This window comes from Heptranchias perlo, chromosome 24 (assembly GCF_035084215.1).
Source record: "Heptranchias perlo isolate sHepPer1 chromosome 24, sHepPer1.hap1, whole genome shotgun sequence".
Lineage (NCBI taxonomy): Eukaryota > Metazoa > Chordata > Chondrichthyes > Hexanchiformes > Hexanchidae > Heptranchias > Heptranchias perlo.
The window spans coordinates 33,839,409-33,853,257 of record NC_090348.1 but is presented as its reverse complement, the minus strand read 5'-3'; the positions used below and the strand labels follow the sequence as shown (position 1 = coordinate 33,853,257).

Here is a 13,849-nt window from a genome sequence, read left to right as displayed (position 1 = left end):
TTCCCCAACTCTCCCTCTTCAGGTTTCCCTACTCTCAGTCCCCTTCTCCTCTGCTATCCCCTACCCTTCACCTCCCCAATTCATTCTCCTCCCATGCAACATCTTTTCATCAGCAGTTTCCTGGTTTAAAGGCTAGAAACAGGCCTGGGAAGTCTCAAGGTAAGTAGGCAACAGCACAAACAATCTTGGAGACCAACTGTGAAGAACTCAGAGTTAAGTCAAATCAATCATGTTATTTCCGACATCCACTGCAAACCAGATTTAAGTTCTTTAATCTTTAATCTTTAATTTTTTTTACATTAAACTGCATCTGCCATCTATCTGCCCACCCTGCTAACCTATATCCATCTTCAGTCTTTCTTTCTCAATTTGCTATAGCACCTACTTTGGTGCCACAAAAAATGTTAATGTTGGTCGCTCAATTCTTGGGTCCAGGTCATTTTATGTACATACTAAATAACAGCTGCCTCAACATAGATCCCTGCAACTTTCTGTTATGTATGTATGGTATATTTTAATGAGGCGTTTAACATTTGGGATTACAAACTATAGCTCCTGCTAACTGTCATTTATTTGTCGTTATCCCAAAAATATGACACATTGGTGTATATATTAAGAAATAATTAAGGCTACGGCCTGAAATAACTATGCAGACCTTAGAGGAGCAAATCTTGGGATCATGGGAAGTGATTAAATGAAAAGTAATAGTGAGTAAAAGAGTGGCATTACGTGAAAAATAATAGTGAAAAAAAACAAGAGAAGAAAAATGGATATTATAAAACTATTTTGAACCAGGATATGAAAAAGAAGGAACAAGGTAAGAAAAAAATAACAGTGGCTGAATTGGGAGGTCAAAGTATTCTAAAGGTTAAGAAGAATTGTTTTAAAACATACCAATAAAGATAGATATGATATATCTATATATAGTGAGCACTAGAAATCATTATAAAGTTAGTTGAGGAGAACTACAACAAGAATTAGAAGGTGTAATAGGAAATAAAAAGACAGCCTGTAGCTATCAGTAAGAGGGATTCAATTATGTTTTTAACTATGTAAGGAGTAGATGGACAATCAACAACCAGATATATTTTTTAAGGGATAAGTTGGACAGAAATATTATGCTACAAAAGGAAAAGGAAGAAACACTAATTGAACTCTTCACAAATGAAGACAGAACAAATTCCAAATCTAGACCAATTGACTTGGGAATCTAACAAATGTAGGCAATATGTAGACATATGTACGGCAAAGTGGTTGGAAAAGCTTTACTCCACTGCTCATACATGAGTGAAATGATGACACCTTTGAGGTTGCAAATGGTGATGATATTATACAAACATTGTTGTCTTGCTTGCACATTATGTCATGATGATGCTCCAATGATTAAATTTTCTAGACTCTTTCTTTCCTCATCAGAGAAACTACTGATGTGCAGTAAAAGGTTAAGATAAAAGCTGTGCACATATATTAATGTTAGGAAACCAAGATAAAGGATCAAGATCCACAGTGTGGCACACCATCAGAGCTGAAAAGATTAGGAAGGAATATGTGGTAAATCAAGAAAAAATGTCTAGGACCTGCCAAGTTTTCAAAAATTTTGGACCCTTTCTTATTCTCACTTGTGGTCAATTGTTAATAACCATTATTTATAAACTTTATCCACTGATTAAAAATAAATAAATGTACTGTGTCATGTTTTTATGTGATTTCCTATTACACATATATTGGCAATGGTTTTCATAAATTTTCACAGAACTAGGTCATACACTTAACAGAATTACACTACAAAAGCATACATATACTTAAAATTCAGGAGCTCATCTGGGGTTACTTACAATGTCTGACCACTAGGGATCATTGTACAGATAAAGTTCTTCTGCATAACCAACTCCATATTGATAAACATCACTAACTTAACACTTGAGAGAGGCTGTATCACTTTCGTGCATACATTTAAGATTTCATACTAAGAAAAAATAATGCCAGAATAAAACTTTGAATGAAAACATATATTGATTCTTTTTGTACATTACAGTATGAATGCTGTATTTAAAACTATCGGCGAATAATTTAGGAGCCTGCAATATATGGATTAATAGATACTTTTCATCTTTGGTAGTGTAGCTTATTTTGTTATTCCTTTTGAAGATTCTGCATAATCTTGTGGAATTTTAGATGTAAAATTGTCTCCGCTTGCAACTCCCCCTTCTACCATTTGAATAATGAAATTTACTGTAAATTCATGATTAGAACAAATCGACACAATATATTTTTCTTTGCAGTATACCCTGCATAAATACAATATAATAGATAATCAGGAGTGTAAGGTATTGTTTCAATTCATTTCTGTCTTAAATTACTGGTAGTTATTTCCTTTGAGGGCGATTTTTTTTTTCAATGCCTCTAATGTAGACTACAAAGGTTGAAGAGAGTAGCAGACATGACAAGGTACATCAAGAAGCTGTGGTTAGGTGACACCTAACTTGGGTTTTAAAAACCTGTAGGTTGTAGCAGGAAGAGTAGACTAAGGGAGGTAAGGAGCTTCACATTTTTGCAGACTTGGAAAGGAATGAGTAGGAGCTGGTGTGATCAGTCCTGATTTCAACACAGTGAAGATTCAGGAAGGAGGAAGAGCATGTAGGATGGTATATTTGGGCACTTTGAGGAACTAGAGAAGCAAATATCAATAAAATAAAGAATGATAAGTGAAATGCAACAGAGAAACAGAGGCTGTTGTTTATAATAAATATGGTAGTTTATTTTAGAACATAAATCGTGGTCTTTTATTGTTATATGGTGTGCTTGCTGATCATAGTTGAGATGGCAAAGTGTAGATTTAACAGCCAACAAAGATGGTAGTGACAACGGTATTTGAAGGTATATCTTACGCTGCATCTATACACTAGGTATATTGGGCCATAATTTGCTGAGGCAGGGTGTCTAACAGAGTCTACCGTTGGTTAGTCTTGGCCTTGCACGTTTAGGTTTTACATTTTTTTTTGTGTGACAAGTTGCTGGAAGTGTGAGCTGATAACATCGCAGCGAGGGAAACAGGGCATCTGGGACCTGAGTGAACAGGGCACGCAACTGTGTATCTCCTTAACCAATCAGACTGAAGGATAATTAGAGTGGGTGAATTCAGTGTCAAATCAGGTACAGATGAGAAATAAAGAGAGGGAAAGAAAGATTGGCTTAAGAGAGAGAGAAAATAGAGATAGAAAGGAAAACTAAAAAAAGATTTAAAATTTAAAATTTGACATTTTATAAATCTCCAACAATTAAAACCTGAAGGAATGAGACTCCACACTTGTAATAGTTAATTTTCAGTGGCAGAGAGAGAGTGGCAGTAATTAACACTTTTCACGTCATTAAAAGGATACTTTGACTGAAATGGACAGGACTTAACTTTCTGTGGCGAGTTTAGTTCATATCTACTGCATAAATACAGTAACTTCACGCCATTCAATGCATTTCAATGGTGAAGCAGGCAGCGAAATGCTGTTTTTGCAAAGTTAACGGTGGAGCACTTCATCTCAGACAGCAACTTTTGGATATCCGGGTTTAACTGCACATCTGCCCCTCGCCTGGAGTTGCTGTACCATTTGCGCATAAATAACGGCGGGCACCATTAGCCTCACCGTTATTTTGAACACAAAATCTGGGCCAACGTAAACAAAGTTGACATTTTTGTTTGGTGCAGTAAAGCAACTACATTCAACAAGGATTTAATATACTAATAAAACAGAAAGTGAAATAAAGCTAAAAGTAATTGAAGATTAAATGCAGATTGCTCTCTGAGAGGACTGTCTCTACAAATCTGTTTATAATTTAGCTCCATACTTAATAATCAGGATCAGTAATGATGTCTGAAGCATGCTCACACAAAAGAATGGCATTTCCCATAGAGACTGTGGTATTCCCTTTAATTCTCACTGCTGCTGCCATCAACTGAATTCAAGATGATAAAAGACTACTTGAAATGTCGTGGGAAGATCGAAGTAAGTATAGCTGCCTTGACAGGTATTGACAACAGATTTCAAAATGTATTCAGTTTGGATTGTGTCAGACTACATTAAGCTTTTAAATCCAGTAATTAAAAAAACTTCCCTCTTGTAGCATCTTGGACCCTTTCAAAAAATGGCAGCAAATCTTGTAATAAGTAATTCTCTTGGTTTCTACTTGGCATTTGGAAAAATTCCAATTATTTCTGTTTTGAATTTCGTGGTTCTTGTGTGTTCTCGGTGGAAAGTACTCAGCAACAGTGGTACGCGGACTCTGTTGGAGTTTGTACGTTAGATGTTCCCGGGCACCCTGCTATCCAGCAGCTTATTTAATATTTCAAGATCACATTTTTAATTCTAGATCAAGGGCCAAGACCCACAGTGCAGGAGACCACCAAGGTTGAAAAGAGTAGGAGAGAGATTGAGATAAATCAAGAAGTACTGATTACCTGACACCAAGATTGGATATTAATAACTTGTAGATTGTAGGAGGAAGGGAAGATTGAGAGAGTTAAGGAGCTGCACAATTCTGAGGCCATGGAAAGAATAAGCTTGAATAGGAGACAGAGTGACAATTCTCCATTTCAACATAGTGAGGATTTGACAGGGTTGTACTTTTTATTCTCATAGTTGAGTAGAAGGGCCTATTCTGTCTGGAGTTTAGAAGAATGAGAGGTGATCTCATTGAAACATATAAGATTATTAGGGGGCTTGACAGGGTAGATGCTGAGAGATTGTTTCCCCTGGCTAGAGAGTCTAGAACTAGGAGGCATAGTCGCAGGATAAGGGGTCGGCCATTCAAGACTGAGATGAGGAGGAATTTCTTCACGCAGAGTATTGTGAATCTTTGGAAGTCTCTACCCCCGATGGCTATGAATGCTGAGTCAATGAATATATTGAAAACATTTGCCTGAGGAAGGAGAAAATCTCCGAAAGCTTGTGAATTTAAAATAAAATTGCTGGACTATAACTTGGTGTTGTAAAATTGTTTACAATTGTCAACCCCAGTCCATCACCGGCATCTCCACATCATGAATATATTTAAGGCTGAGATGGATAGATTTTTGGACTCTAGGGGAAATCAAGGGATATGAGGCTCGGGCGGGAAAGTGGAGTTGAGGTCGAAGATCAGCCATGATCTGATTGAATGGCACAGTAGGCTCGAGGGGCCGTATGGTCTACTCCTGCTCCTATTTCTTATGTTCTTATAATTATGAATATATCATACGAATTATAATTCCTTTAACTTTGCCTTTTTAAAATAATTCATTTAAATGTTAACTCCTGCTTTTCTGAAAATATTCCAACCAAATGGATCCTCTCGTGGTACCCACTAGGCTTTGCAACATCCGATTCATAATTACTTTTAGAGATATTAACTCCCTGAATGCTGATTACTATTTTCAAAATACTGACATAATTTGTATGAAAACCTAAGTTTTTGTAAATACCTAATATAGATATTCAAAAGTCACACCAGACTTTCAGTGCTTAATCTATGTGACTGTCACATTTCAAATGAACTACATTGCCTTTGCCAGCACAAACTGAACAAATTGCCAGGATGATGGCTATTGCTGGTAGTGCAGGAAGATGAGGTAAAACAAGAACGTGCTTGACACTTTAAATCGTGAAAATGCAAGGTCTCAGATTGCCCACATGGGAAGTCGGGCTGTTGGAGAGAAGACTCTGAGTGGTGAGGTGCGTCCCCATAGGGAGGCGGGTGACACTGAAAAATGAGCCTATCAAGGCTGTTCTAGAATATGTTTTGACAGGCAGAAGCCTTAGAGCAGGTCACTTAACTTGGGGATAGTCTGTGGCTTGAGGATATATAGAAAGGAAGAGAAAATAACAGAACAAAGAGGAAAGAAAAATGATGTAATGTTGTTTTTGAAAAACAGTTCAACTGCAGGTCTTTCCTGAACAATAAATGGTTTCCATTGGTGAAGTCTGCACTTGTAGTGTTAGTGTAAGGTGTGCAGCACCCGCTTTAACACTGAGACATCCGTCTTCACAACAGTTTATCAAATCTGTGACGTAATAATTGGAGTAATTTGTTCAACAGCAGAAAAACAATGAAGATATTGCAAAAAAATGTAAGCTAACATATCAATATTATGGTTTTCGATAAGAGATGAGCTATTAACCACTTAGCTTGGGGATTGCCTTTGATCTTTTATCTACTTTCAAAAGAAAGGTCTCATGATCCAGGTCAAATCCAGATACCAACAGCATTAAATCACCATAGAAACAGACAGAAATACAACAGCTCTCAGTATGTTAATATTTTGCAAGATAAACAGAAGACTGAATTGTCAGGAATGTCTTGTAAACGAGAAATTCTGACATACAAGATATCATTATGAGGTAAGCTGCAAAAGAAGTGGCCAATTGAGTATCACCAAAGATGACAACAGAGACCTTGATGCAATCACAATTTTTATGTTTAATGTAGTTTTAGATTTTTATGTCAAACACAGCTTTAGCCGGCCTTTAAAATGGTCATGATCTAGCTCCGGATACTCTCTCAAACTGCGTTTAGTATAAAACTGATGCTATATTCAATCTCTCTGCTGCCATCATTGATACTACTGATCTGGCTATTTGCTTCGATGTGAAACTCTCATCCAATTACATTTTGTAAATAAGAATTTCAGGTTTGTATGATTCACAAGATCTGTAATTTTAACAGATTACATCCCAATGGTCCTCAATAATTCTGTGAGATTGTTGGCTTGCAAGACCCGCCCCCTCCCCAGGTCCGTACTATTGGTCAACTTGTTGTCGCAGCCGACTAATTTCCCTCCCTCCCCGACTGGCAAGCTGCCTCAGAGTTTGGTGCTCGCAGCTCGCTGGCTGCATGCTAATGAGGCCTGACCACCAAGATGGTTCAGGCCTTCCGCTGGTGCGATCGAAGGGCGGCGCAATCGCAACACTAACTGCCTGCCTAATTAGTGCATCAGACAAAAATCCTTTATTTTCCTGCTTTCCAATTGCCGTGAGAGAAAGCAGCCTCATCGATGTGTCCATCAGCTGCTCCATTGGTATTGAGAACAAGATTCTGGTTACTAGTGATCAGCGGGAGAGCTGATTTAGTAGAAGCAGAAAGATCCTTACTTCCCTGAGAGAGAGTCAACCCAATATCCTCTAGGCACTCTGAGATGTTGCTCCATAAACTTCGGAATGCCGTTCACATCGACCTCTCGAAATGGTCCCCCAAGACCTGAAGTTCCTCATTCAGTGCCTCCACATTGAGTTGACTGACTTACCTGGTTACCTCATGGAGAAAGGAAAGGTATGCAGATATTCCTGATGCTGCCACTTTCTCCAAGATGCACTGCAATAATGAGTAATCCTTTCAAATGTTGGTGCAAAGCATGGCAGTGAACTCCACCACTATTCCAGTCATCTACCACACATCTTAAGAGAGGCTGTGCAGAACCTTCATTTGGGTCTGTTGCTCTGCTAGCATCCTCTGTTTTATGGCGGAACCCATGAGATCATCATTCCCATGTTCTGTAGCCAGAGGCTGACGTTTCTTAAGCCTCTGCTCGTCTACATCAGGCTCCACTTCCACACCTGCATCCTCTGGGTTCCTTCCGTCTCCATGTTTGAATATATCAATTCCTCATCTAAATTGTTTGTATATTTGCACCACAATGTCAAGCAATGAAAAATTTTACACTGGTGATATATAAAATATACTTACTCAGTGTCAAATGGTCTGAAAAACACTGTGAATGCATATAAACCACGAAGATATTTGCTTACCAAACATATCTTAAAGTAGAAAAATTAAGCTAATTTTTTCTCTGTTAGTTAATAACTGAATACTTAAAGCAGTCTATTTCTGTGAAAGATGGAAGTATGCAAGTTTGTTTGTATTAAACAAATGGTACATTTTATGCATTTTATTACCATTATACTTGATTTGTATCCTATTTCCATTTATCATATTTTGAATCATATTTTTTCTGTATATGTTACACTTTTTTAAATGGAGTAAGAGTTCTATACATGTTATATTGCTGAAAACAGAATGCCATTGTGATTATGGTAACCTGTGCGGTTCAAAGGTGAAGACAACTGCTCCATATTGGTTACTGCACAACTAAAGAATATGAAAGTAGTAATATAGATACAGAATAAATACCCTTTTCAATAATAGTAATAGAATTTCTTAAGAATTTAAAATGGGCTGCCGATTCTCTATTAGCCCGTTTCGTGCTACTGGCATAGACCAATTTCACCCACTCTGTTCCTTTAGCTTCTTGTTTTATCTGTCCTTGGTGATTTTTCTTTTGTGTGTGGGAATCCTGGCCATACATTTACATTTTAAAAGATTAGTTGCTTCATCAAAGACCTTTCCGCTATCACAAGGTCAGAAGTGGGGCTGTTTGCTGATGATTGCACTGTGTTCAATTCCAATCGCAATTCCTCAGATAATGAAGCCGTCCATGCCTGCATGCAGCAAGACCTGGACAACATCCAGGCTTGGGCTGAAAAGTGGTCAGTAACATTCGAGCCACACAAATGACACACAATGACCATCTCCAGCAAGAAAGAGCCTAACCACCTCCCCATGACATCCAATGGCAAGTGAAACACTTTTTCTGGGACATTGGGAGCTCTGGCTCACTGATGACAGTAGTATGAAACAATATCTAGAGTAAAAAAAGTAATGAAATCCCAAAAGCATATATCAATGATACACCTTGCTCTAATAACTTATGCCATTCACAGTTACACAGATAAGGTTCTTACCACTGAAGTTAATTTTGAGTAAGTACTCCTTGTATAACTTCTTTCCATCCAGTGGCATAATGGCATCACAGAGTCTCGTGGTATATGGACACAATACCCGCTGCTTCTTGTGTAAGGCATGTGCCATTGAGTACACTGCATTGACAACAAACATAATTTTTGTCTCTTGCTCATAGTTGGAGCTGTTGATTGACAGCCGCCTGTCACACAACTTTTGACGTGATCGGCTGCTTTGTAGCATGCACTGAAATTTCTGTTGCCAGAATGCTTTAAACCATGGGTTGCGCTTGTTGGTGTGAGGGTGGAGGCTCTGAAAGTACTTGTCAAATTCCTTGATGGGGTAAGAAGCAAGTTCTAAGGTTATTGCACCATTGGCAACTTGCTCATTTCCCTTAACAACAATTTCTTGAGCTCCCCATCCATCACTGGCAATCCAGGTGAAACCAGAAACGTTCAGTCGGTCGGCTGCAGCGAGAAGCTCTCTGGCATCGTCACCTCGTGTAAAAAGCACAACAATCTTTGCATTTGCTTTGTTGAGCAGTTCTTGTACGACGCCATCGTAAGACTTCTTTGTGGTGGACCTTCCAACTTTTTCTGATGTAGCAATGCAAATATTTCGAAGCCGTGCCTCATGCTCAAAGGCTTCAATTCCAGTCTCTCCATAATCACCTTCCGAAGCAATGGTTGACACATAAGTCCAATTAAAGAACTGCAAAATTTCTGCCATAGCCTTAGCTTGATAAAAGTCAGGAGGAACTGTCCTCGCAAAGTAATCGTAGCGGCTTTTATCGCTGAGTTTTGCACTTGTTGAAGCATAGCTGATCTGAGGAATCTGGAAGAGTCTGAGCAAATTTGCAACCTGTTAAAATATATATTAAATTCAAATCTTGGGTTAGATATTCATTTTAATGATTTATAATAATCAATAAAAACTTGCATTTATATAGCACCTTTAATGTTATAAATGTCCCAAGGCACTTCACAAAAGCATAAGAATAATGAATGCCAAGTCAAAGGAGGAAAGATTAGGAATGCTTGGTCAAAGAGGTTGGTTTTAAGGAGGGTCTTAAAGAAGGAGAGGGAGATGCAGAGATGGAGGGGTTTAGGGAAGGAATTCCAGAGTATGGAGCCTAGGCAGCTGTAGGCATGGTCGTCAATGGTGGAGCAAAAGGGGTGACAACACAAGAGGCCAGAGCCAGAGCTACTGGGGGGCTAATTTATGTTTGCTGCAGTAATTGGGTGGTGGGAATTGCGATCGTACCGCTCACCCAATCATGTCAGCGAGAGACCCGAACTATCTTGGTGGTTGGACCTCATCAGCATGCGGCCGGGAGCTGCGAGCGATGTATGGGCACTCTTAAGACAGTTTGCCAGTCAGGGAGGGTGGTAAATCAGCCAGCTCCTAAGCTGAGCTGGCCAACGGTACCATAAGAGATAGGAATAGGAGTAGGCCATTCGGCCTCTCGAGCCTGCTCCGCCATTTAATGAGTTCATGGCTGATCTGATTTTTACCTCAACTCCACTTTCCCGCCCTTTCCCCATATCCTTTGACTCCCTTGCTGATCAAAAATTTGTCTAACTCAGTCTTGAATGTATTCAATGACTCAGCCTCCACAGCTTTTTGGGGTAAAGAATTCCAAAGATTCACAACCCTCTGCGAGAAGAAATTCCTCCTCATTTCCGTCTTAAATGGGCAACCCCTTATTTTGAGACTATGCCCCCTAGTTTTAGATTCCCCCATGAGGGGTAACATCCTCTCAGCATCTACCCTATTGAGTCCCCTCAGAATCTTGTATGTTTCAATAAGATTTCCTCTCATTCTTCTAAACCCCAATGAGTATAGACCCAACCTGTTCAATCTTTCCTCATAAGACAACCCTTCCATACCCGGAATCAACCTGGTGAGCCTTCTCTGAACTGCCTCCAATGCAATATGTCCTTCCTTAAATAAGGGCACCAGAACTGTACGCAGTACTCCAGGTGTGGTCTCACCAGCACCCTGTACAGTTCTGGCATGACTTCTTTGCTTTTATACTCCAACCCCCTGGAAATAAAGGCCAATACTCCGTTTGCCTTTCGGATTACCTGCTGCACCTGTATGTTGACTTTTTGTGTTTCATGTACGAGGACACCCAGATTCCTCTGTACCACAGCATTTCTCCATTCAAATAATATTTTGCTTTTTTATTTTTCCTCCCAAAGTGGATGACTTCACATTTTCCCACATTATATTCCATCTGCCAAATTTTTGCCCATTCGCTTAACCTGTCAATATCCCTTTGCAGACACTTTGTGTCCTCATCGCAACTTGCTTTTCCACCTATCTTTGTATCATCAGCAAATTTGGCCACAAGACACTCTGTTCCTTCATCCAAGTCATTGATATATATTGTAAATAGTTGAGGCCCCAGCACTGATCCCTGCGGCACCCCACTAATTACAGATTGCCATTTTGAAAATAACCCTTTTATCCCGACTCTTTGTTTTCTGTTAGTTAGTCAATCCTCTATCTATGCCAGTGTATTACCCCCAACACCATGAGCTCTTATCTTGTGCAGTAATCTTTTATGTGGCACCTTATCGAATGCCTTTTGTAAATCCAAATATGCTGCATCCATCGGTTCCCCTTTATCCACCCTGCCCGTTACTTCCCCAAAGAACTCTAATAAATTTGTCAGACATGATTTCCCTTTCATAACAGACCAAGGGGAGGGGAGGGAGGGGTGGGTGATGCCAGAGGCGGGCACTCCTGCTCTTCCTGACACACAAAAATGATTTTTTTTTTCTCTATTCTTGGAGCAGTCTGCAGCGGTCCCTTTAAGATTAGGCCATTATATACCAGGGATTAACCGTCCATTGGTCCACAAAAATCATGTTGCCAACTTGTACATGTTGTTAGAGTTTCTGATGTCTCCATCAATTATTCCCAGATTTGTACCTATCGCAGTTCCTTGTCATTATGAAGCAGGGAGTTACTAATGGTATTCTCACTGGATAATAGATCTAGTTTACATATAACCTAATGAGTTGGAGATGGTTATTTCAGAGTGAATGATCTATGTAAACCCTGTTCAGTAACACCTGATCTAAATACCAAAAGCTAATTGACTAGCTATGACTAACATATCAGCTGTGAATGAAAGCCAGTTGAGTCTGATTAAGGATATCTTTTGAAAGTGTGATGTTTTGGCTAATTGAATCATAGACAGTGAGAGGGGGCAACTATGTAAACAGAAAAAGATTTGTACAAGAAATATAGAAGCTATTAAACCATTTAGAACCCTTAAGGTGCGAGTGAACCTCAATGTCAATAATTACTTTCTTCCCTAAACAGAAAACACACTGGAAGACCAACAGTTCCAACCTTCATTCACATCCTTTATTTTCTCATTCTCACCTCAATTTTTCAAAACAGTTCAAATCCATTAATTGCTTAATGAGATTTGATTGCTCTGGATTCATTCCAGAATCAAGATAGCTTTCTCATTTTTTTGGCCTGGAATCATTGCTGTGATCTAATGATACCAAATTGTTCATTGTCAAACAGGAAGTTATTTACCATTTTCCAGCTGTGTACCAGAAGAATTGTGTATAAACATCAGCTCTGAGGGCACAATGATATTTTATCCAAAATGGAGTGTAATGATTTTACTTAAGGTATTTTAGTCACATGGAATTATCTTTTTATAATTATCTAACAATGCACTATATATGCCATAAAGTAAGTCAGCAATGTGCCTTTCCATAAAAATATCTGCTAAAGACTATTTTGTAATTGTAACCTATCTTTGGATCCCCATGCTGTTCTTTGCTCTGAAGATGAGATGGACTATCATGTAGGCAACACCTTGGATATCTTCAATGTTAACTCTAGTCAACCCATCAAGAGGTGCATTTGGTTAACCTAGTAAAAGATCTCCTTTAGTTACTGTTCCAAACTCAAATTATCCAGTGGAGAATCTCAAACTTTCTCCAGGGGAAGTATGATTTATGACCAGCAGTTGAAATGTGGAATGTAAATTCCAAGAGGTTTATGTATTGCAATTACTATGAGATATTTGACAAACATAGTTTATGTATAATTAAAAATCATATGCAGTCATCACTGAGATTCAAACATGGGAACACAGTCTAGCAGAACATTTGAACATCTATATAATTCAGCCATGCTGTTCAATTTAAGTTTTACTAAAATAAGAATCTTACCTGGATAGAAACACTACTGTATGAGCCACCTATCACACCTGCAATCATTAAGGGAATATTGTCCTGAATTGCATATGATCCATCAGGACAAATATATTCTGTTTCATCTACTTTTGTCAAGGAAGCTCTTACAAATTCAAGTGACTGCTCCAAAGCATAGGTGTCCCTTGAACATGTGTCCAATATATGAACGCCAAGCTTTACACCTGGGAGTAAGTAAGTGTCTCTATTTATCTCATCTATTGCAAACAGCATAGCTTCCAAACGTTGGATACCTCGATCTTCATTCACTCTGCCACAGTCTTCTGTTCCTGAGCCTTTCTCATGTATAGGAAACAACCCGCCCAAGACCAGATCTCCTTCGATTTTGATCTCCTTCTTGCCAAAATTAGTTTCACCATATGAAAAAAAGAGAAATCCTTTGGAAATTAGAATTAGGGCAACTGCTTGGAGCTTTGAAAACATCTTCAGCATTTTCTTTGATTGGAGGGAAGGTTGGAGAACAGCTATATTTCATTTTTTATCCATGGCAATGTCAAGGTAGTTATTCTCCTTGTGGGCATTTGCGAGTGTAGTAAGGAATTTCTGATCTGATTCCTGGGAGAAAAAAGAAATGAAAAAGAAGTTTAAATCTTGTTTTTAAAGTTAGCTATCTTTGCCTCACTCTTTCAGTGAAAAACAGTTAACCCATACATACAGCTTACAAATCAACCAATCACCAACTACATTGTCCGAATGTTGTATCTTCAAATAATTTTTTATTTTGTCTGCCTTATATTTTCCTGGTTTTCTTTTGCAGGATGATCAACACCAAACGTCCTCTTATAGCTCATAAGACAGGACAGTGTGTGCCCTGGCCTCCTGCTCAATAGCTTTTC

General features: G+C 38.7%; 1 protein-coding gene across 1 annotated transcript in view; it reads right to left on the bottom strand.

The window, feature by feature from the left end:
* The window catches only part of grm3 (glutamate receptor, metabotropic 3), a 53,838-nt gene extending 40,276 nt beyond the window's left edge, over positions 1-13,562 (bottom strand). Inside the window, exons 1-2 of the mRNA XM_068005379.1 lie at positions 12,972-13,562; positions 8,766-9,624 (exon numbers count right to left, since the gene is read on the bottom strand). Coding sequence (XP_067861480.1) covers positions 8,766-9,624; positions 12,972-13,445 — 1,333 coding nt within the window. The 5' untranslated portion in view covers positions 13,446-13,562. The remainder of the gene's footprint in view (positions 1-8,765; positions 9,625-12,971) is intronic.
* Between the last annotated feature and the right edge of the window lie 287 nt (positions 13,563-13,849).